The sequence below is a fragment of the Cajanus cajan genome, chromosome 3 (genome assembly GCF_000230855.2).
Source record: "Cajanus cajan strain Asha chromosome 3, NIPB_CcT2T_4, whole genome shotgun sequence".
NCBI classification, from domain to species: Eukaryota; Viridiplantae; Streptophyta; class Magnoliopsida; order Fabales; family Fabaceae; genus Cajanus; species Cajanus cajan.
Genome location: NC_138519.1, coordinates 79,197,373 through 79,222,263, shown reverse-complemented (window position 1 = coordinate 79,222,263; position 24,891 = coordinate 79,197,373). Strand labels below are relative to the sequence as shown.

The window sequence follows — 24,891 nt, the reverse complement described above, 5'->3', positions numbered from 1 at the left end:
ATAAACTATGTATTTTTGAAAACTAATATTTTCTTAAAAAAACATTTAAGTTAATCAAATTCATTTATGAAATAGTTTATCCTAGCGTTAATGGACCGTTGTAGGTTGTAAGTCAAAAGAATAACAGTAAATCATGTGGTGATTCCAATAGATATAAGTCATTGACCTAAGATGTCTAAATTAATAAAAATGCTATCTAAAGGAAATAAAAAGTGATGAGAAAACTTAATTTTTGAATAATAATAAGAAGTTAATTCAAGCATAACTCAACATGAATTAATAATTCCGAAAATAGAACATGAAATCTCTAAATGGTTTCTTCCTAAGTTAAAAATATCAGCTATATACAAAACTTCATGGAATGATGTTTTTAAAGTCAAATACATAATTAAACAATAGAAAAAGAAGTTGAATTAACATGAAGCCAAAAAACAATACCACTAATTTTTAAACACACAATTGTTGAACACATTAAAAACTATAGATAGCTTCACATAGGATTTATCCTAGTAGCCATAAAATCCTTATTCACGTTGGGAGCACATACCCCTATATTTGTAGCTTTAAAAGATAATAGGCTTGTAAAACTTGAAACTTGAAAATTAAATTTTAGCAATGTTTGAAACTAATTTACATCAAGGACCAATATATATTAATAATTACCCAAATTATTCAATAATCATTAAAAGTTTCCATAACACTTCTAATAATATCATGTTAGACATGAAAATGTTAGAAGATGGATGAAATCAAAATTCATTTTCAATTATTATAGTATATAGAATATATTATAAAGTAAAACCCAATTAGCTCTTGGAGCATTTTAATGTCCACAAAAGATGAAGCTACATTACTATTAATAAATCTATAAAAGGTAAATGCAACAATCCCTAAAAACATAAAAACGTGATGAAATAACAAGTTGTTAAGATGGAGACTCAAAGACCTCCTAACCCTTGAACCACCAAAGTCTATCATAGTAAAAGACATAATTAATTATAAATTAGGAATAATGAAATAACCTTTACTCCACTAAGGATCTATGTCATTCAGAAGTCCAATAGTCTCATTATCATCTCTAGTTAGAAGATCTCTTGATAGATATAGCTTCAAAATACCTAAAAATATTCAATTAAAAGGAATTAAGCTATTCATTACAATACCAGAATATGAATATGAAACTATGAATACTTGTAATTCTCCAACCGATACACATAAATCTCCTACACAGTAAAAAATACACCAAATAGATGACAATGCAATAAATGTCATGAAAGGTTTTGAAATAAATAAGGATTTTATCAAGGTAGGGATTTTTAGATGTAAAAAGAAAAAAAGAGAAAAAAAATTGGTTCTTTGAATCATTTAGTCAAGAAGAACTTAAAAAATATAGATAAGATTACTACTTTGAATTAGAAAGGACATAAGAAAATATTCCATATTTTAAATGGTTTGAAGTAAATTGTTTAAGTTACAAATAAATGTTTTAAAATCTGTATAAAAAAAAAGGAAAACTTATGATGGAGATAAAATAGGAAAAATTCCTCCTTTATAAGAAGTTAAATTCCCTAATATACAAAATAAAAAAAAGTAGTAACCTCTCTTTTTAAAATGATAGGTGACGAGAGACACGAATGCCAAAATACTAATTAAAGATATTTAAAATATTCATAGTTAATTCAATTATACTAATCAATTATTACATCAAGTAATAAATGAAGTAGTTCATTCAAGATTAAGTATAAAAGGACCTTTTAAATAATATCTAACAAGATTTTTAATAAAATCTACAAGGTTTACAAATAAGGAATATAAAGAATTCAAATTAGGAAATGAATAAGATATTTTATTGGATGAAATCAATAAAAAAAATCAAATAAAAATAAACAAAGTAAATTCTATTCAAGAAATACTTAAAGAATTATGAGAAAACTTTGAGAATTTTGAAGATCGAACTCAAAATGGAATATTAAAATTGTAATTAAAATATTTTCAAACCCTTTTAAATAAACTAATCTCTATAAATTTTTATAAAAGAGATATTATGCCTAATATTCAATTTGAAGAATGTAATTTATAAAGTCCTTATGCTTTTGAAAATATAATTACATAATGGCAACCATTAACTAGAAAAACTAATGAAATGACTATGATTGTCTCATCTTATAGAATTAAAAATTCAAAGGAATAAAATGTTAATTTACTAATAATTGGATTTACTAGAGCATTTAAAGGATGCTGGGGTAATTATTTAACCCCAAAACAAAATTATTTTATAACAACTAGTGTAAAAACAAAAAACGAGCAACAAATATCTATGATGGTTGAAACTTTAATAATATCAATAATTCATAATTTTATGGGAGATTCCAACACATTTGATGAATAAAGTTTCAAAATCTGTAACATAATTTAAGATGTCATACCTTAGGAGACTTTAGGCGATGCATCGATGATTCCATGATAATGGTACTTACTAGGGCAAATAGTAAAGAAACTTTTTGGAAAGAAAGGTTATTGGCAGCCCTCCCTCGTATTTTTGCTAATAAAGTAAGAGAAAAAATAGCCTAAAATTATCCTAATAGTTATTTACATGAATTAAAATATGGAAAAATTATTTTCACCACTAAAAATAAAACACTATAATTATGTAACATCATGAAGTTAGAAAATCAGATAAAAAAATAATAGTGAAAGTGAAATAAGATAATTAGGTAATTTTTTTGTTGTATATAGATATGAAAAATTAACTCCCCATCTCATGTTAAAAGAAAAATCATTAAAAGGAAAAAACTTTATAAATAAATTTCCAAAACACCTTTTTTAGAAATTTTAAAAAGAAAAAGCCTTTTAAACAAATAGTGTTTCGACTCAAAGAGATAATAATAAAAGAAAATCTAAGATAGTTTGTTATAAATGTGAAAGATACGGACATATTAAAAAAATATAGAGACTAAAGAAAATAAATAATTTAAGTATGAGTCAGGAATTAAAAGATCAAAATTCTAAATTATTACTATACAAAACATTTAACTCTAAAAGCAAATATGAAGAAGAAATAGTTTAGATAAATTAAGAAAATAGTTCTAATGAAAAATAATGTAATTAAGATTTTGAAAATTGTGCATGTTCTTATAAAATAAATATGATAAAATATGAAACTAAATTAACCTTGGAAATGGTCAATAAAATAACTAATAAAAAAGAAAGATTAAAATATTCTTTTAGAAGAAAAAAAATCTTCAAAAAATGATAAATTTGAAAGATATGATTTCTCTAGCATGTTAAAGACAACTAGTATAAGAAATAATAAACAATATGTTAGACTTACAAAAGGAAGTTAATAATTTTAAAAGAAGAAATGTTTTAAAAAGGAAAAATGTTTTAGAAATACCTTCATATTAACTCCCGATACAGGTGAATAAATGATATTGGGGAGCTATTTTTAACACAAATATTTTTTTTTTGATGTTTCTGATGAAGAAATAAAAACTAGTGACCTTATTTTTAAATTTATAAAACCTATAGAACAAAAGGACATTTTAAGTGTAAAAGATGTGAGTGAAGAAAATTTTATAAAAAAATAAAATAAAATAAAAGTAACTAAATAATGCATTTACAATAAGAAATAGAATATAAAAGGATAGAATCGAAGAATAATAAAAATATCTGTCAATGATAAAACAATTTGAAGAAATAGAAAATGATTTTGTAAAAGAAGTATGTGTTGAAGTCTCTAATACATTTTGGGAAAAAAATTCCACGTAGATTTATAACTCTTAGTTTTAGTTGTTATCACGTCGTTAACATAAAGGTTATGACAGATCATATATATTTAGAAGTTATAACTCTTATTTAGGTTGCAAAATTTAATCTTGGTTCTTTAATTAAAGAATAAAATTGTTAACAACTTTTAGTATTTTTTTATATATAAAAAATTCATAGAATAACATTGTGAGAAGGATATATGGTAAGTTTGTTGTTAAAAAACAAACTAATATTCAAAAGAAATTGGGTTTGATTTTCTTTGCTAATGTAAGGACATTGTTAATAAATAATATATAAATAACTCTCTAAACAGTCAAAGAATTTTGAGATTTGTTATATTTTAGTGAGCCTTAGACTCAATTTACTCACCTAAACTTATATGTATTAGAAATAAAAAATAGTATCATCCAATCACAAGTCATCATGTATGACGATTTTATTAACTTTTATAATAATTATCTAAAAAAATTGTATAAATAATAATTTTTTATTGGTTGACATTGTAATTTTTTTTTTACACTTTACATATTGTTAGACATTTAAACTTGTTATATAGGTGTGAAAAATGAAATTGATATTTTAAATTTTATAAATGTTATAATATAATTATTTTGTGTTGGGTTCAAGTTACTTTGAAGTTGTTTTTGGTAAATAAGAAATGTAAGAGGAGGGCAAAGAAGTGGGAAAAAAAAAAGTTTTATAAATTGTTCTTGGTATATGAGAATTGAAGAGTAGTATGAGTGATCATTTATGGATACTTAGCCTTAAATTAATTCTTCACACAATCGCAAATGACTTTGTTACACAACTTTCTTATATATATATATATATATATATATATATGTGTGTGTGTGTTCAAACGATACTGGTGTAACTTTTACTAAGTGTTACACCGCTCAATAATTTTATATTAAATGTGGATTTTAAAAATCTAACCGTTAGATTAAAAGTTCATATCTCTTAGATCATATATGTCTAATTTTGTATTAATTTAAGATGATTTGATAATTCATTCTCATAAAACAAAATTGACGTAATATATACATTTCAAAATATATTAAAATATGAACACTTTGATTACCTTCAAGTTGTTGTTCAATTTTAACAAAATTTGACATATATGATCTAAGAGATATGAATTTTTAATCTAACGATTAGATTTTTAAAATCACATTTAATATAAATTTATTGAGCAGTATAACATTTAATAAAAATTATACCGATATCGTTTAAACCTTCCTCATATATTTATATATTAGTGGGTGAAAGATACTTCATGCTTTTCTTTGAATACATAAAAGTTAGTAGATATAGTGGATGGTTATTAAGAGATTTAAAAAAAATTAATTTTTTTTTTATTTTTATTAATTACTGTTGTATAATTTTTTAAAGGTTAAAGTTTTTAATAATAATGTGTACACCAAAATAATAAATCTCCTCTATATGTAGGTGGTATAGATGTATAAACTCGGGCAAGGTAGTGACAATTTTCAAACTTATTTCCCTTGTGGGTCCCTCTCCGAAACAATAATTAAAAGTAAAATAAAGTAGTAATGATGAATAAATATAAATTCTACTAATAAATACTGCTACAGTAAAAAATACCAATAATAGTAAATAATAAATATATTAATAATAATCATTTTAAATAAAATTACATATTTATTTATTTATTTATTTTACAATTTAACCTTTAAATTATTTTTTTATTAAATAGATTAAATTTATAAATTTTTACGAAGAAAATGTGAAATAATACCATGTGTACTAAATGCATATACTACCAACATTTTTATTTAATTTTTAAAAAATAAATTCACCTTTTTTTTTTGTTGGTATAGATCACTTGTATCATCTATTAAAGAAAATATTATTTAAGTTAAATAAGAGTATATTTAAGTATAATTTAACATGACTTTTCTACTTAAAGATGAAAAGTATATCTTGCAAAGAAATTCTTAAAAGTCTTTATACTCAAATAAACTCTAACTATTATGAATCACATCATTGCAAGTCATTTGCGTGTAGTTTTTTTTAAGACGTTTTTAGTTTGTGCCAATGCCCTCTTATGAATAAAAATAAAAGGCTCGTGATTTATACACTTTTTTTATTTATTTATTTATTTTTATAAGTATATCTCCTTTTTATATAAAAAAAATCTTATAATATCCTTAATTTTGTTATTATTTAATCTATTAATTTTATCCTTCTAACTTTCAATAGAACACTTTTTTCTCTTTTTCACACACCTTTCTTCTCTTTCTCAGGTGTTATATGCACTCCCTTACTTTTTTCATTTCTCACCCATTATAGTAAATAATTTTAATTATTTCAGTTTTCATATTACTCTCTTTTCCTTCACCTCTTTCAATTTTCATATACACTTAGACTGTAAAAGCTGATGTACAATGACGTTGTAAACACATGCCACTTCCTTGATAGTTTCAAAGATATTAAGCTAAATGCGCATATTTTCTTTGAATATTCTACCCTTTCACAGTTTTAGAAATCTTAATATTAAATTTAGTATTTTAGAAAATAATTTTTCAATTTTTTTTATACTTTAAAAAAGTACTTTTTAGAACAATAAATTATCTGTTTCAAAGAGAACTTTCCAAAATTATATAAAATAACTTACTTTTGGAAAATACTTTTAAGAATACTAATTTGAGTATTCTGAATTTTTTTTCTTCAGAATAGTAAAATTAATTTTTTGAAAATACTTTAAAAAACAGTAAATTTAGTGTTTGAAAGTACTTTCTAAAAGTATGTTAAAAACAATTTTAGAAAATATTTTTCAAAATACTAATTTTACTATTATGAAAAAGCACTTTTAAGAACACTAAGATTATCTGTAACATTAAGTTTAATGTGCTTTCTAGACGTGTAAATGAGAGAAAACGCTAAAAAAACACATTTGACTTGACACTTGTGGAAGAAAATATGCACAAAGTTTTGATGATGCCAAAACATTGAAAAAAATAAAGGTCAAGTTAAAGCAAGCTGATCAAGAAGCAAGATCTCAAGTAATAACTAGATAAGTCTTGACTGCTTAGCTTAGTATGTAAAATGAACTTTTAGAATTTGCAAATTTGACTTGACCATTAAAATAAGAATTTCAAGAAAACCTAAACTTAATACTTTTGAATATAAGAATAAGTTGTTTGAAAAGAAAGCAAAAAAGAGTATTCAAAAGATTAAACAAAAATATTTTTAACTGGAAAATAGAAGGTCTTTATATCTTAAGTTTTCATAAGCCAAAACAAGTGACATGTTTCTGGTAATCGATTACCATTACCAGAGAAAGAAAATCTTTCAAAATGTTAAAATGCTCTCTGGTAATCGATTACCACTGACTGTAATTGATTACCAGAAGAGAAATTTTCAAAATTCGAATTTGAACTATACAACGTTTCAAACATTTTGAACTTAAACCGTTGTAATTGATTACCAGAGCCTATTTTCTGAAAAATTATAGAGAGTTACAACTCTTCATGAAAAGACATAACTCAAGATATAATTGTCTATAAATACCTATAATTTTTCAGAGAAAGGTGACGAACTCTATTGTGAAAATCATTTACAAAAACTACTTGGCCAAAATCATTTGCAAATAATTATCTAAAGAGTTCATCAAGTTCTTAGAAAGTGTAATATCTACTTTTTAAAGAGAGTCATTCTGTAATACCCTGTTGATCTGTTGATCTGTAAAGGAGAAAAGGGTTTTTCTCCTTGTTGGTGTTTGAATCTCAACACAAGGAAAGGGAGTTCTGAGGTGTTGGAGGATTCATTTTCTTGTAAGGTTTACAAGAGTAGTGAAAATCTCAAGTGGGAGAGTTGAGGACTGGATGTAGGCAGGATTGGCCGAACCAGTATAAAATCAAGTTTGCAAATCTTCATTCCTACACTTTTAATTTTTTGTTATTAATTATAATTGTGTAGTTTGCATCATCATTCATTCCTTCAAATTTGTCTAAGGAAATAAATTGATAAAGAAGTAATTGGAAAAGTTTTTTTTTAAGAGGAAATTTAGTAAACTTAATTCACTCCCCCTCTTAAGTTAATTGAGGCTAAGGGACTAACAAGTTGTTGCGGGTTGCATCAATTGTCCCGTGGCGGAGGCTAGGTGGGCCAAGTCACTGTCGAATCATGGCGCTTGGGCTGCTACGCTCTTAAGTAGAAAGAGTTGCGTCCTGACTATCAGCTATAGCTTTTGGCCTAGTGGTAAGCGCTCGATCCAACAACACTTTTAACATTATCGAAAAAGTTACTTGTGCCTCAATTTTATATTTTGGATGCATGAAAAACTAAAAAGAGGAGAGAGAGTAATAATGTGAAAATTGAAAGAAAAGGGAGAAAATAGTAATGTAAAGAACGAAAAAAATAAAATTACCTACTGAAATAAATGGAGAGTGAAGAAAAGATAAAATACAACATGTGAAAATCGAAAGGTAAAGGAAAAGAGGTATCCGTGAAAAAAGAAAAAAATGCTAAATTAAATTGTTAGAGGTGTAAACTAAAAAAATTAAAATATAAAAAATTTAAAGTATTTTAAAATTTTGTTTAATAAAAAAAGGAGATGTACTTATATTAAAAAAAGTAAATATCATTAATCAAATAGAATGTTCCTCGTACACAGATTGGGCTTGAGTCGTCAAAATGGTTGGAAGTATTCCAAGTTGGCCCATATGAGGTACAAAAGCCCAGGCCTGGTGATAAGAAATTCCCAATTACTTTGAAGGCACGTGTGAGGGGTATTATCGGGATTACAATAGAATAGGCAAATCTTAATGTTACGAACCGCTGTGGAAACGAGACCCACTCGGTATTACTCCAGGGTTCCTCACGGAACGGAACAAAAGGCGCACACAATCGCCACAGAGAAAAAAGAACCCTCGACCAACAAAAAAAAAAAGCCCTAGAAAAGATTTAGAGAAGCAATTTCTCACTCCAGAAAATCTCATCCTCTTTCTTTATATTTGTTTTGGATAAAGCATTTGCTGATACTGAATTTTAATTTCTCTCTTGTTTCGTTTTTTGTGGACATTTTTTCTGCTTCGGTGTTTTCAGGAAGAAAGGGATAGGAAGAGTAATAAAGGAGAGTGCATTCGTTTTGGTTCTTCGCTTCGGGACTCTAACCTTCCATGCCTCTCTGTTTTTCTCCTCTGCTGCCCCCTTTTCTTCTATCAAATTAGGGTTTCCTTGAGCGTGCCTCTTTCGAGATTCTCCACAAACTATCATCATTGTCAGTAATTATCCCTTCTCCTTCTCTCGCCTCATATAAGTATCTTTATTTTTTATTTATAAATTGTTTTTCATTTCATTTTTAGAGATTATCTTTTTGAAATTGCATGCTTCTCTTCGATCTTACCGTTGTTCATTTTTGAGGTTCATTTCTCTTTCCGTACCAAAATCTTTTATCCAGGTTGCAGTTTTATCAAATAATTTGTATGCGGTATTTTCTTTTTCACATTCGGTTCAGTTTACAGTGATTTTGGGATGAACCCTGTCGTTGTTTGAATCGATAGATTGTTTGTTCCTTTGTTGTGATGAATTTAATTGATGACAGGTTAAGGAAGGTGATTTTTGTTTGGACACAATGTCGCCAAAATATCAGATTCTCGACAATCGTTCCATTAATCAGTGGAAGGTTACAGAGCTGAGAGATGAGCTGAAGAGGAGGAGGTTAAGTGCCAAAGGTTTGAAGGATGATTTGATCAGGCGTTTGGATGAAGCCCTTCGTCTTGAAAGGGAGGTTGATGAGGCTTCTGACAAGGATGATGCTGCTGAGAAGGACGAGGCCAATGGATTCGATGGTCATGTAGATGGGGAAAAAGAATCGGAGGCGGTTAATGCGGATGCTGAAGTGGTTGATACAACTGTCAGGGACAATGCAAAAACACTTGAAGCTGTTGAAAAGGGGAATAGTGGTGTAGTTGAACCGGTTGAAACTGGAAGTGTGGAAAAGATTCCGGAGGTTGTGGATCATGACAGTGATAAGAATGATAAACAGGATGGTGATACTGTCCAAGTTGACATTAATAATAGTGTGTCAGCCATGGAGGAAGAAGTTGAACATAAGGGTTTTCCAGCTGGTGGAGATTCTGCAAATGTGGGAGAGGAGGCAACTGACCATACGTCTAGTGTGGAGACCACCATTACCGTCGCCAAGTGTGTACTAACAGAAGTAGTAGCCAGTGGTGAGGATTCTTATCGTGCAGAAAAGAATAATGAGGATTCAGCAGCAAAGCTGGAGAATGAGGAGTCAAAGGCGCAGCTGGATGATGAGGACACAAAGCCCCAAATGGATTGTGACACAAAGCCCTTGCATGAGGATCCTGTGCCCGACTCTTCTGTCCCAGAAAACCAGGTATCTGAGGTCAACCCTAGTTTAGGGTCTCAAGTAAAATCTGATTCTATTTCTACTGATTCTGTGTCAATTAATCAAAAGAATGAACTAAAGGATACTATAATTACTGATAATGTCAAATTAGAACAAGATATTGTTAGGCCGGAGATGGTGGAAGAACCATCATCCAGAAATGTACCTGTTTATGATGAATCTCATTCAATGGATGTTGGAGGGCTGCATGAGAAAAAGGCTTCTGTTGAAGAAAATATCAATAATGTTTCAAGTCCAGACTTGAACAAGACCAATAGCAGTGATGATGTGGGGTATCCAGAAAAGTTGAACTTGGACAGAAGTTCTGGTGATGATTCCATGGAAGAGGATTTGCCTGAGACTAAGCAAATTGATTCTAAGTTTAATGTTGATAAAGTAGAGAGTATTGAAAAGCTTATTGTGAAGGAGGAAATTAGTACTATAGTTGTGGGAGATGGTCTATCTGCAGAAAAAATGGATACCAGCCAAGATGTTGATATTAGTCCTGTTGCCCCGGCTGAGAAAAGAAAATTTCATGGTAAGCAACATATTCTCTGAAATGGACACTTTTTGTTTAATGGTTGTACTCCTGAAGGGAAATTAAATATTATGTGCACTTATATGTTGCATTGCTGGCATTTTGTTTTATTATTCTTTTCTTTATTTTTAATCACCTTGTATTATTTGGAATATTTTGCCGCAGAGCAAGCATCAGTTGGGAACAATGAGCCTGCAAAAAGGCAACGCAGGTGGAACACTGAAACAGTTAAAGGTCCAGAACCACAAAGCACTACTCCCAGACCTGCTACTACACCTAAAGATGAGCCAATTGCTCTGAAACGCAACTTCTCTAGGTCTGATTCCTCTGTTTCTGATGATGCACCTAAAGAACGCATTGGTAAGTTAACACTGTTCTGATTAGACTGATGCTCCTGTTTCTGATGTGTCAATGGTATTACTGAAGATCAAATTTCAATTCCTAGCTTGCAGCTCAAATAAATAAATTCCTGGCACTTCCAAATTTTAATCGTGGACACTTCTCAAAGCACATATCTTATATTCTTAAATGCATTTGTGGAGTTTTTTCCCCCTGACGATGGACACTTATCTGTTTGTTGGTTTTTCATGCACTTTTGCACTTACTGAGACAAGACTAGGTCTTTGTATGCTTTTACATATGTTGTTGGAATTTGAAATATGAATATTTTAGGGGATAAGAGCTTAACTGTTTATTTTTTTCAAGTGGCCTTGATACATCTTAGGAAGTGGTGGTGGTATCCTAATTGTTCTCTTGTAAATGGTCTTATTAATTATCTTGGTAATACTCTTGAATAAAAGTAAGTCTATTCTGTTAGGTCGAAAATACACCTGAGCAACTTCAGAAAATATTTGTTTCTCTCTTCTTACATAGGTGTATGTTGTTTATGTATGCTGTACAACATCTTTATTTTATGGATTGCATTTGTGTCATACCGGCATGTGTTGTAACTTATGTCTCTGCTTTTCAAGTTTAAATAATGTTTTTATTTTAATTTTTGGCAGTTCCACCATCACAAAGCTCCCCAACTAATTCCCTCAGGATTGATCGTTTCCTCCGTCCATTTACCCTAAAAGCAGTGCAAGAACTTCTTGGTAAGACTGGGAATGTCAGCAGTTTCTGGATGGACCAAATAAAGACCCATTGCTATGTTACTGTAAGACAACTCTTTTCTCTGTCTTCTTGCAGCTGTAAATTCCTTCGTGATGTTTTAATTATATTCTTCACTTGGTTCTAAGTAATGTTTTGTTGATTTCCGGTGATATAGTACTCGTCTGTGGAAGAGGCTATCGAGACTAGAAATGCTGTGTATAATTTGCAATGGCCACCAAACGGTGGGCGTCTCTTAGTTGCTGAGTATGTTGATCCTGAAGAAGTGAAGATGAAGTTAGAACCTCCTCCTACTCAGGCTGCCTCTGTCAGCACTGCTCCAACAGTTCCTCCTGCACCCCCCTCCTCACAGCCAGAGCCTCCACCCCGTCTGCACCGGGAGCAGCATCCAGCTCCAGCTACGCTCCCACCTCCACCCCCATTATCAAAAACCCCTCCAGTAGCAAGAGAGCGGCTTCCATCTCCACCACCCCTTCCTGAGAAAGTTGATCCACCTATTGTCACTCTGGATGATCTATTCCGCAAAACCACAGCAACTCCTCGGATCTACTATTTACCTTTGTCTGAAGAGCAAGTTGCCGCAAAACTTGCAGCACAGGGTAAAAGCATGAGGCAGTATGTAGGGCATTAGCCTGCAATTCTTCCCTGGAATCTTTTACTGATTTTGCTATTTTTGTTCATTGTGCGTGGTATGGAATTATTGTGAATGCTTCTTGGCGGATCTGATGGTGTTTTGTCTCGGGAAGAAATTGCGTTGCCAATGCATATTGAGACTTATATTTATTTAGTTTTAGAACCGTCGTGATCTAAGAGCTACAGGGGTTGATAGATTTTCCCCACTGTTTGAACTAGGCTAAGTGAACCTTCACCAGAAACTTCAACTTTTATGGAAAAACTTGACGTTAGATTATGTTTCTCCTCCCCCCCCCAAGATGCGTAATTTGTTTAAAGTACCTTGCTTTTTATTTTTTTCCCACGTATTTTCGTTTGCTGAATGTCAATTTATTTTTTAGTCTGTGGATTGACCATACTCTTTCTTCGAGCCTCGTGATTGTTTAAAATACAGCAGTAGGTCTACCACCGTAGGAAGGTTGAGTAGCATATTTATTCATCTTTCCGGAGGAGAATGTATTTCTTTCATTAAAATCATCATATATGACGTGTATTATTATTATTATTATTATTATTATTATTATTATAATATATGACTTAGGTAAATGTAAGGGAAAACTGTTAAAACGAAAGCCTGTTTAAGATTTGTTCATCGTTCTTGACCTTGGTATTAACAGTAGATATGTAGTGCGAACATTATTCGCACATGCAGTTGTGGAAATCTATTATAGTGATACCGTTTTAGCAAGGGTAAATCACAACCGCCTAAACTTAATGAAAATGGGAAAGTTGGACCTCCAATCTTAAAACTAGCGGACGTGCCTCCGTAAATTATCTTTAAAAATAATAAATAATAAAATTATATAAAACTGGGTGGTTAATAAAAAAACATTGTTATGAAGTGGAGTTTAAAAAAAAAAAATGAAGTGAAATTTTTTAAAAGAATGAAGTGAAATTTAAAAAAAAAATGAAAAAGTTTGTAATTTATAAAAGAATAGTTATAAGGGTAAAATTGTTTAACAGTATAGATTGATACTCGTGAGTTTTTTTATTTCTTATTCTTATGGTGGATAAGGGGGTTGGAGATATTTTTTGTTTTCGCTATCAGCATTAATGATAGTTTGTGAATACCAACTAATAATCTTAGTCATTCATCAAAAATTGTTTCAAGAACATCAGAAATTTTGTTCAATATTCTGCAACTATGCATGAATGACTAAAATCATTAGTTGATGGTGGATTACTTAAAAAGTTACACACGTAATATTTATAGTTGTGACCATCAACTAATGAGAGGAATTCATGTCTTTTGGTATGTTAAAAGTTGTAAACCATCAAAATCGTGATACTATTTAACTCCTAATAAATCGCATATTTACCAAACATATTCAAAGGAATCTCAATAGATAGTTTTAGCCAAGTTTATTTTGGCTTTCATATCTAACAATATTTTATTGTAATTTTTTATTTTAATTTTTTAATAAATTTTACTTCAATCATATTTTTAGGCATTTTTGTTCTAAAAAAATTATTTATTTAATCCCTAAATCACATTTACAAGAATAATGTGTTCATAATTTTATTTATAAAGAAATTTCTCTTTAATTCTCACATTGTCAAGAGATTGATCCCTCTAGTATAATAATTTTTTTTTATAATTTTTTTAAAGGTTAATCTCTCTATACTTAATAAGTCTTAGAGTTTGTCAGTTATGGATAGTGCTTGATCAAGCCTTCTCGTCACTACGAAGGGTCAACAATCTTTTAAGGATTGAATGTAAAAATTAGGCTTGAGGCATGAGACGATCGTTTTCATTATAATGATGGTGGTTTGGAAAACACGTAACAAAAAGTAAAATTGAGCTTGTTTATATGTTGCAAGTAAGTATCTTGGCTTGACACACTTGCATCAAACAAGTTTATGAGTGTATAGGACGAGAAGGGGGATTGTTAGATGGTAATACTCGTGTGGTAGCCTAGATCCCTCTAGGTCATTTGTGGGTGACTTTGAACGTGATGGTAGCCTGGGTATTAACAATAATATTTATGCAGAAGTATTGACGCTTATGAAAGGTTTGGAGCTTTGCTAGGATAAGGGCTATTCTCATGTGGGATGTTAGACTGACTGTTTATACTTGGTCCAATTGGTTCATGGTACAACTTGTTATCACTACAAAATATGTAGCTTAGTTGGAGTATATCAAGGGGTTGTTAGCGAGAGATTGGAATTGTGTTCTCAAATATGTTCTTCAATAAGGTAATTATTGTGCACACTCTCTAGCAAAGAAGGTGATGGAAGTAAGTAGGGAGAAGTAATGGATGTTCTTCTCCTTAGCTCCTCCTAGCCACGGATCCTCTTTAAGGAGATAACACCGAATGGAAATGAAGCTTGAAGGATGAATGAACACGGATGATGAAGGCTAAAGCCTTGGATGGAAGTATCCAAGCTCAAGATGCAAGAGAAAGCTCACACTCAAAGAGAAGGAAATCCTAATGAATTCCTAAAGGTGAAGCTCACTCTCTCTCTAGAAGACTTTGAAGAAACTCGGCACTTGGCTCTCAAATTTCAATAATATTCAAAGTGAATACAAAATGGTGAAGGAAACACTTTAGTAAGCACGGTTTTGCACACTTTGGGCGCCTAAATCAAAAGGTGACATGTGGCGCCCAAAATTTGAATTCAAATTTGAAATTTGAATTCAAATTTTGGCTCCCATGTGCTACTCCGAAAATTCAGGTACCTAAGGTGCATCTAAGTGTAATTTGGAGTGTCATTTAGGGTTAATTTGAGGTCACATGTTTAGCCACCAAAGGTGCAAAACATGTGACTCAAATGTAACTTAAATGGCTTCCAAATTAAACCTAATTTAACCTAATTAGCCTACTTTAGTATTCCTTGTATTTTCCTAATCTAATGACCTGAATACAATGGTCAAACAAATACAATGGAAAGGAAAAATTACAAGAATGAAAATGAGCCCAATATTGGGTACCAAAAGTCCAAAGGCCCATGAAGCCCAAAACTAGGCCCAACAAGCCTAAAACCTAAAATGCTACTCTATGTGGTCCAAAATACAAGACCAAAATATATGATACCTATACTAACATGATGTATACAAAACATATGAAAATAACTATAACAAAATATGGCCCATGAAAAGTTCAACTTGGGCCTTCCCAGGCCCATCAGGCCTATTGGGCCCTGACTGGCTCAAACCTTCATGTCTAGCCAACTCCTCTTGGCTCCTTCAATATGTCACCTCTTGCCAAAATTGATGGAAGTAAGTAGGGAGAAGTGATGGATGTTCTTCTCCTTAGCTCCTCCTAGCCACGGATCCTCTTTAAGGAGATAACACCGAATGGAAATGAAGCTTGAAGGATGAATGAACACGGATGATGAAGGCTAAAGCCTTGGATGGAAGTATCCAAGCTCAAGATGCAAGAGAAAGCTCACACTCAAAGAGAAGGAAATCCTAATGAATTCCTAAAGGTGAAGCTCACTCTCTCTCTAGAAGACTTTGAAGAAACTCGGCACTTGGCTCTCAAATTTCAATAATATTCAAAGTGAATACAAAATGGTGAAGGAAACACTTTAGTAAGCACGGTTTTGCACACTTTGGGTGCCTAAATCAAAAGGTGACATGTGGCGCCCAAAATTTGAATTCAAATTTGAAATTTGAATTCAAATTTTGGCTCCCATGTGCTACTCCGAAAATTCAGGTACCTAAGGTGCATCTAAGTGTAATTTGGAGTGTCATTTAGGGTTAATTTGAGGTCACATGTTTAGCCACCAAAGGTGCAAAACATGTGACTCAAATGTAACTTAAATGGCTTCCAAATTAAACCTAATTTAACCTAATTAGCCTACTTTAGTATTCCTTGTATTTTCCTAATCTAATGACCTAAATACAATGGTCAAACAAATACAATGGAAAGGAAAAATTACAAGAATGAAAATGAGCCCAATATTGGGTACCAAAAGCCCAAAGGCCCATGAAGCCCAAAACTAGGCCCAACAAGCCTAAAACCTAAAATGCTACTCTATGTGGTCCAAAATACAAGACCAAAATATATGATACCTATACTAACATGATGTATACAAAACATATGAAAATAGCTATAACAAAATATGGCCCATGAAAAGTTCAACTTGGGCCTTCCCAGGCCCATCAGGCCTATTGGGCCCTGACTGGCCCAAACCTTCATGTCTAGCCAACTCCTCTTGGCTCCTTCAATATGTCACCTCTTGCCTTCCTAGGCATGATTCCATCAGAAGGACTTGTCATCTTCAATCGATCTTCAACTGTTGAAAAAAACTCCAACTTATCTATTATTGAATTTAGAAGTAGATGTTATAGGTACTTGTATACCGCGTATTGGGAAGTCTAGACCTAGATAATTTCACATTGTTGTTGTTGCTTTCTTTTCTTTACTTTTACATTTTAGCTCATTTGTAACACACAAAAAAAAAAAAAACTTTGTTGATCTTGATTGAAAAAAAATATGATTTTATTTTATTTTATTTTATTTTTTTTATAGTTCTTGTATGTATACACACCTCCATCATCGTTAAACATGGTAGAATTTTTTAAAATCTTTTTGGTAATCATGGTATTGATATGAAGTATATGTTGCTAAAAGTAGTGACTAATATCTATTGAAGATGGTAAGCGCACAACGTAATTATTCTTCCCTAATATAATTTAATTCATATTTAAGGTCAGGAATTGAACTCCAGACAACTTGAGTAAGGAACACAGATTGTTATCACTTTTGTTAACTAATGTTAATTGTGAAACTTGGTAGACTACCATTAAAGGATCAACATACCTTGAATATTGCAATTTATGTGATTATTTCCTCCTAAACTTACTAATAACAATCCATTTTAAAATTTGTTAGTCTTTTACAAAGTGTTAAACTAAGGACATTGTATGATGCATCTATATTAAGTTTATGTTATCAAATACTAAAGAAAATGTAACTCAACATCAAGAACATAGATTACAAGTGAAAGGTGATGAGTTATTTTTTCTTTTAAGCATTTGTTTAGTATGCTTAGAAACTTATTGCAAATGTCATAAACTATCTTGACTTGAAACAACCTAAATAATCTTCCGAATAAATTATAATAATATAAGATAATCTTGATATCATCAATTATTAATCTATTTTCTTTACTTTTTTTTCCCGTTAAGATAGTTTGTTATCTTTATATTAACAAAAAAGTAAGTAAATAAAATTGACTAATAACAATTGATATCAAGATTATCATCTATTATTTCTATGTTGTTTAAGCCTTTGAACTTGGACAAAAAAATGTAAATCAAAAGTTGTAAGTGAATTTTTCCCTTAATAAACTCCTAGGCAAAGAAATTGTTGTAACTCATTTGGAATATAAATTTGAACATAATCATGAAATTTTCTTAACAATGTGTAATTCAACTTTGGTCTATATATTATTAGGAAATTTTTAGTTAAATAACTTTAAAAGTAACAAAAAAATTGGCAAACCATTAAGAATGAGGATAGTTGGAGTTATATCGACAAATCAATATAAGATGAAGTAGTTAAATAAGTGTTTTATGATGTACCACTAAGTTTGCCTCTTATGGTAAGTTTTTAACTTTAATAAATAATAATTTAAATTTATTTAAAATTTATTTGAATTTGGATTAAAAAAAACAATGAAATGAAGTTATCAATCTTTGGTATATTCAATCAAACTCATGATATCAATTAAAGTTATCAAAATGAATCAAATCTTGTAAATCAATTCAGTTCACTACGAATTGAAATTTGATTTGAGTCAGACAAATTTGGTCCATTCCAATTATAATAAAAAAATTAGTCTAACTCACTTATAATTGATTCACCACGAGTCAAGTTGAGTTGTCTCACGTAATTTATATTTTTATTTTTTTGATTCCCAAATAATTTATGTAATTATATATTTATATCATTGACTATATTTATATTTACTAGTTATAAATTACAATAATTAGTATTAATTTGATATTACTTGTTAACATTTTATGTCACTACTTTGAGATTATTTGATATTATAAATTGATTAAATTAGCTGTAGTTGATGTTTACTTTTATTTTTTTTACAATTTTGTTTGTTCTATTGTTAATATAACTATAATTTAAAGAAATAAGATTATAAAATATCTTTTTTTCAATTTTAGTAAGTCAACCAATATAATCCATCAACTTATAGTGGACTATGTCAAGTTTATTTTTTTATAAACTCATCCAAAAATGAGTCTACCTAAATTGACTTATCTAATAAATAATCTGTAATAGATTAAATTGAATAAATTATTTTAACAGTTAATTTTTTAATCTCATCATTTAAATGCATCACCTAGTTAAAAACATAAGATTTTGAATATTTTCATGTAACATTTTTTGTCCAATAAAATCTATGCCCTTATTTAAAAATAAGAGAGGAAATTTAAATAATTAAAGTTAAAGTATGAAATTTTAATTAGGGAGACATTCAATTCACACGAGATGAGAGAATCCAAATAATAATAAATAAATAATAAAGTATAATCCCCCAGCCCAGCGCCGTTGAAACAATTTTCATGGTTTGCGCCAAATGAACTTAAACCTCTTCTTCAAGTAACGCATCTTCTTCTATCTTTTCTTTTTCCCATCTTTTTTTATCTGCAAAGATTAATTATTCGTTTTTAGGGTTTTTCGAAATCCACAGCACCACAAATCCTTCTTCACTAATTCCCCGGGTAACGTCTCTCTCCCTCTGTTACTTTATCACTGTTTTTTTTTTTTTTTTTTTTTTTTTTGGGATACAAGATCTCTTTGAATTCTAATTTTCCCAAAACATGGTCTATTTAATTAGTCTTGATTCCCCAGCATTGTTGCTACTACTTTTTCTGCTGAATTCTTCTTTATGCTTCGCATTCAATTATTGTTCGGATTTTCATTTGAACCTTTTCTTCTCTCATTTTTTTTAGTGATTTCGGCATTGGAGTTTGTTTGGGTCCCAATTATGTTGCAGGGTTATAGTGTTGGAAAAATGAAATGTTCGTGCACGGATACTTCAATTTGCTTCGCGTATCCGTATCCGATTCGTATCCATATCCGATACGTATCCGACACGATACTCTCGGATACTTTACCGATACGTGTCAATGAAGTATCCTAGCCTTTAAAAATATTATAAAAGTTTTATTCAATTTTGATATTTTCAGATAGTTCACCGATATTTATTAGTGATACATATCAATAAAGTGTTCAAATTTTTGAAAAATTATGAAATATCTATTACAGCTAAATAAGATATATAAACATGTTTAATATAGAAACATAGAACTATTGGTCCTTGATGAACTGTAAATGAAAATTGTCTTCTATATAGATAATTTTAAGAAAGGAATGAAATTAGTAATATTATTTCTATTTGTAAATAATAAAAAGTAATTTATGATGAAATGATTTATAATTTATTTACTTTTAGTAGTGTACAATAAGTATGTTTTTAATTTAGATTTGCAAAATAGCAATTATATATTTAATATTTATGAATTTTGATCAAAATTACAAGTACACATTTATTATATTGTATGAACATTAATACATATGATGACACGTATCTTATAAGTATCGTATCCTATATATTTTTAAATAATCGTATCGTTGTATCGGATACGTGTCGTATCCGATACGCGTATCGTATCAGTGCATCATAGATTATTCCTCCGTGAGGGCAAAGAGTTGAAGAACATGAATAGTGTTTTCAGCGAGCAGATACTTGCAGACAAGTTGTCCAAGCTTAATAACACTCAACAATGCATTGAAAGTATCCTTTTTTCTTGTTGGTTTTGTGGCTCTTGATTAATGTTTTTTTTACCCTTTATAAACAATTTGTTCTATTTGATTATTGACTCTTCGGTTGTACTGCACTGTTTTAGTTTGGTTGCTGAATGAATGCTATTTGCCTAATTCTTTGCATTGTTTTATGAATTCAATATTTTTTATGGAAGTTTACTTGATTCAGCTGTAAATTTGCATTCAATTTTGAAATTATCCTGAAGTAACCAAGAAAGCAATCAAGTAAGCAAGCAAGAAAGCCTTTTTTTTAATTTATTTTTATTTAATTCAATTATTCTTGCTTATTTGACTGCTTTCTTTCATATATATAAATGAGTACAAAATTCAATTCTGGAATCTTGGTGTTAACAGAATACAATGATATTATTTTATCCATGTAGCTGGTCTTGCCTAGAGGAAAAAGGCTTCTTATTTTTTTTGGTTGTTGTGTGTATTAGTCATTAATGCAATGTAAGTTGTTCTTAACTTTTGATATAGCTTTATCAAATTGGTGCGTATTTCACCATAGCAAATCAAAACTGGTTATTGCCACATGGAAAAATCAATTTGACAAATCAGAGATGGTTCAAAGGGTCCCCCTTCTATATCTTGCAAATGACATCCTGCAGAAAAGCAAGCATAAAGGGAATGAATTTGTGATAGAGTTTTGGAAGGTTCTTCCTGCAGCACTTAAAGATGTTGTCAAGCAAGGTGATAATCATGGAAACCATGTGGTATCTAGATTGGTAAGCCCTTTTTACTGTATTTGATGCAAGTATTACAAGTGAACACAACCATGTCAATCAATAAATAAGAAGAGGGGTGTTTGAAAGAATTGAATATAAAATCATTGGAGATAGTTCTTCATACATTGGTTGAAACTCTAGATATAGCGTATAAATGCTGATCATATAATTTGCATACCCTGATATTGATCTATTAACTGTGTTCTTACCTAACTTTAGATTGAAATATGGGAGCAAAGGAGAGTGTTTGGATCTCGGGCTAGAAACCTTAAAGATCTGATGCTTGGAGAAAATGCACCTCCATCATTGGAATTTGGCAAAAAACGGTTACGTTCTGTAAGAATTTTGAAAAGGGATTTTCACTCCATCAAATCGTTAAGATTGAGTTTTCAAGTTTCTTTGTGATTACACTCCGTACTCTCCCCAATTTATACTTCAATCATTTTATTGATGCTAGATAATTACATCCTTCATAGAGGATTGCTATGGCTCTTTCATATCTCACTTCCATGATATTGTATTGATGCCAGAAACTGTCCATAGGAGATACAGCAGAAAAAATAGTGTCTGCATTTCATGTGGTGCTTAGGGAACAATCTGTTGAAGATATAGAGATGAGTAAATGCAAGACTGTTGTTCAGCGTGTGAGGAAGATGGAAAAAGATGTTGATATTGTGTGCATTGCTGGTAAGCATAATACAACAGAACAGAACAGAAGTAACACCTGAATTATGGAAGTTAGGATTCTAATATTGCTTTCTTTTTCAGCCAAAGATCCTAAGAGAAAAACTTTGGCAAAGGAACTAGAGGAGGAGGTAAATCTTTTGAAACAATCCATAGAAAAACTTAAGTTGATTGAAGCAAGTAGAGTAGCGCTTGTGTCTCAGTTAAAAGAGGCTTTGCACGAGCAGGTAAGTTATATGCCTGTGTCCAATATTTTCTATATTTGTACTACATTTATTGAATTTTTGGTTGTTTGGTTGTTCCTAATCGCTTCTTTCAATTGTTCCTGGATATTTGTATTAGGAATCTGAACTAGAGAATATTCGTACACAGATGCTGGTATGTGCTATTCACGATTCTTTTCCACAGTTGGTTGTCATATTCTGACTAGTTTCTTATCATACGCGATTGTGATATGTTTGGGTCATTTATCTAGTTTGTTGCCATTTAATTACTTCTACATTTATCTCTAGGAAGTAATTCAGTATATGGTGAAGTCACTACAGTGTTAATAGTGTTGGCAGTTGTAATGTAATGGAAGAAATCAACTCTTATATATTAAATACGAACTTTTATCTTACACGAGAGTATTTTTAGTTTTAGGAGTTTTTTTTTTAACTGAAGGATTTGTAGGAATTTTTTAATTTCTTATGTAATTTGATTTTTATTTATCATAATTATTTATAAATTAAATATTAATATTTAAAATAAATAATTAATAAATAAAAATTAATTTTTTGTTATAAACAAATTATTTATCATAAATCTAAAATATAATTTATATGTTTAAAAATATTTATGTACACTAATTTTAAATATAATTTATATATTCAAATATAGAATTTATTTATATATAATTTTTTTAATAAATTTTAATTATATTTTTTTGATTCTAAAAATTTTAATTATATTATATATAATAAACATGCCTATAAATCGCACATACTAAAATGCTAGTTACATTGGTTCAACCACCCCACCTAAGGAGTTTATGAAACGTACATGAACATCTCCATAAAGTTTATTTTCAAGGGATTAGTAGTGTCTAGAAGAAGTTTAAATAGGAGGGGATGCTTTGCCTGATAAAAATTTAAATGGGGAAGATTAGTGTAATTTCTGAAACTAGAGGGTGTGTTAGTTTCATAAATCTTGAGGGAGGTTAGTGTAATAATATCAATTTATAAAGAAAAAATTCAGTTTTTGGTTGAAAAATTACTTGGTGAAAGCACCATCAGTCATCACACAATTCTAGAGTAAACAAGTTATTGTTAATCTTTTAATGCCACATATTACTTGTTGAGTCTGCTTTCACTATTGGAAAATGGATATGTTTAGGTCGTTTTAGCTAACATCAGTGACAAATTTAAACTTCATGCTTATATGTTTGATTAACGATATTTAGGTTGCTCAAGCACAAGTAGAAGAGGCTTGCAACATGCGGAAGCTACTTGATAATGAAACCACTGCAAAATCAGCTGCAGCAATTGCTGCTGAGGTTGCAGATAAGCTTGCAGCTTCTTCGTCATCACAATTGATCATGGCTTCTGTTCTCTCAACATTTGCAGCAGAAGAGGCAAAAAATGCCAATCTAACTTCTGAGTCCACATCAAAACATGAGAGTTCAATGCCTAGCTCAGATCCCCACGTGTTTATGTCACCACAACAGTTGATTGCTACACCAAACCATTCATATTCAACTTTGGTAGCCCAACCACCCTTGCAGGATGCTGCCCCTTCGCCACAAGGTCAATATCACATGCTTGGTAATCCATCATCCCAGCAATACGTGCAGTCAACAGGAGGGATCATCTCTTCATATAGTTATGGTAGCATCTCATCATTACCACCGGTACCACCCCCACCCCATGTGGTGCCTTTGACACATCAAACCATGCAAATAACGCCACATCAACCAATACCAATAACTCAGCAAGCCCCAGTACCTCCTAGTTTCCGGCCTCTTCAACCACCAGCAATGGTGTACTATGCTAATAATCATCAACATTCAATTTGAGACCTACAGTAAGTCAACTATAGTCAACATTAATTTACTTAAACAAGCGAATTCTAGAGATTTGGAATTTTTTTTTTGTGCCAGTGCTACATTGGAACTGGAGCTGGAAAATGTTGAAGCAAGACTATCACATGTATCCCTGGGACGTGAAAGGAAATTAACCTGTCCACAGATTTTAAAGAGTTACAAATTCACTAGACCCTAAAGCGAACAAAGATCTCATGAACCAGGGACGGATTCCTTCCCCCTAAAAATATATATAAAATAAAAGAACATAATCAGAATAAAGTAAAAGTGTTTTGACAGAAAACTATTTAATGTAATGTCCTATATTGGGACAATCAAATAAATCATCGGCCACATTCCTACGGACAAGATTGGTCACCATCAAAGCCATTCAAAGCAGCTCTGCGTATCTGTAGGCAGTCCCCCGATTTTGCAAAGAAAATTCAGTCAAAGGATCAAGGGTGTTTATGATTTGTATTGATTCGAGTTAATGATAAGATAAAGTTCAATTTGATTTTATTAATTGGGTTGTTTTGATTTGGGTTTTAATTGTATTTTGGGCAATTGAAATTAATCCAATATGAATAATATTATGTTATCACAGTTCAAGTCATTGAGTAATAATAATAAAATAAAAATTATATTTTTGAAGATTTTATTTCATTATTGTTTAAGCTTTTTTTTACTTTATTTTAATATAAAATAAAAATGTTTTTTTTCCAATGTTTTATTATTTGTTATATTTATTAAAAATTTATAATTATCACGATATATATTTCATACGTTTTTATTCAAATTGATAAAAATATTAAAACATGTATAAAACACTTGATAAAATCATAAAAAAGGTTAAAATAAGAAGAAAATCAGTGATAAAAAAAGATCAAATCATTGAGTAAAACAAGATAAATCTGAAAACTAAATTAGTCATAATTAATTTGATTTAATTTTAAAACCAAAAGAACTAATTAAACGAGTCACGTGAATTAATTTACTTATATTATGTTAATTGATGATATCAACACTGAAAAAGTAAATTTAATTTGTGATTATCACTAGGTAAGTCTAAGGCATAGCCTAAACATTCTTGTTTCCTAATTTTATGCAAATGATCGTTGTTTTCAAAGGAAAAAACTTTAGATACAGTTCTTTAG

General features: G+C 30.3%; 2 protein-coding genes across 3 annotated transcripts; both read left to right on the top strand.

Moving 5' to 3' along the window:
• Positions 1–8,579: 8,579 nt before the first annotated feature.
• Positions 8,580–12,813, top strand: LOC109789528 (SAP domain-containing protein). The gene is made up of 5 exons (XM_020348539.3): positions 8,580–9,013; positions 9,338–10,688; positions 10,854–11,048; positions 11,693–11,844; positions 11,956–12,813. The coding sequence occupies exons 2-5, from the start codon at positions 9,368–9,370 to the stop codon at positions 12,427–12,429; spliced, it is 2,142 nt and encodes a 713-aa protein (XP_020204128.1). The 5' UTR covers positions 8,580–9,013; positions 9,338–9,367; the 3' UTR covers positions 12,430–12,813.
• Positions 12,814–18,936: 6,123 nt separating this feature from the next.
• LOC109803782 (uncharacterized) lies at positions 18,937–24,346 on the top strand. Of its 2 annotated transcripts, XM_020365459.3 has the most exons (9): positions 18,939–19,039; positions 19,112–19,161; positions 20,118–20,237; positions 20,747–20,994; positions 21,214–21,330; positions 21,525–21,681; positions 21,763–21,905; positions 22,021–22,056; positions 23,120–24,346. In XM_020365459.3, exons 1-9 carry the CDS (start codon positions 19,017–19,019, stop codon positions 23,729–23,731), a joined length of 1,506 nt encoding a protein of 501 aa, XP_020221048.1. In that variant the 5' UTR covers positions 18,939–19,016; the 3' UTR covers positions 23,732–24,346. The 2 variants fall into 2 exon arrangements, with proteins under 2 accessions (XP_020221052.1, XP_020221048.1); XM_020365463.3 differs by lacking the exon at positions 21,214–21,330 and having other exon boundaries at positions 18,937–19,039.
• The last annotated feature ends 545 nt before the right edge of the window (positions 24,347–24,891 follow it).

Excerpts from the sequence above, each read along its gene's own strand:
- LOC109789528 (XM_020348539.3), top strand. The coding sequence starts at position 9,368 with ATGTCGCCAAAATATCAGATTCTCGACAATCGTTCCATTAATCAGTGG. Across the intron at positions 10,689-10,853 it reads TGAGAAAAGAAAATTTCATG|AGCAAGCATCAGTTGGGAAC; the intron begins GTAAGCAACATA and ends ATTTTGCCGCAG. Across the intron at positions 11,049-11,692 it reads TGCACCTAAAGAACGCATTG|TTCCACCATCACAAAGCTCC; the intron begins GTAAGTTAACAC and ends AATTTTTGGCAG.
- LOC109803782 (XM_020365459.3), top strand. The coding sequence starts at position 19,017 with ATGAACTTAAACCTCTTCTTCAA. Across the intron at positions 21,682-21,762 it reads TGATATTGTGTGCATTGCTG|CCAAAGATCCTAAGAGAAAA; the intron begins GTAAGCATAATA and ends TTTCTTTTTCAG. Across the intron at positions 22,057-23,119 it reads ATATTCGTACACAGATGCTG|GTTGCTCAAGCACAAGTAGA; the intron begins GTATGTGCTATT and ends AACGATATTTAG.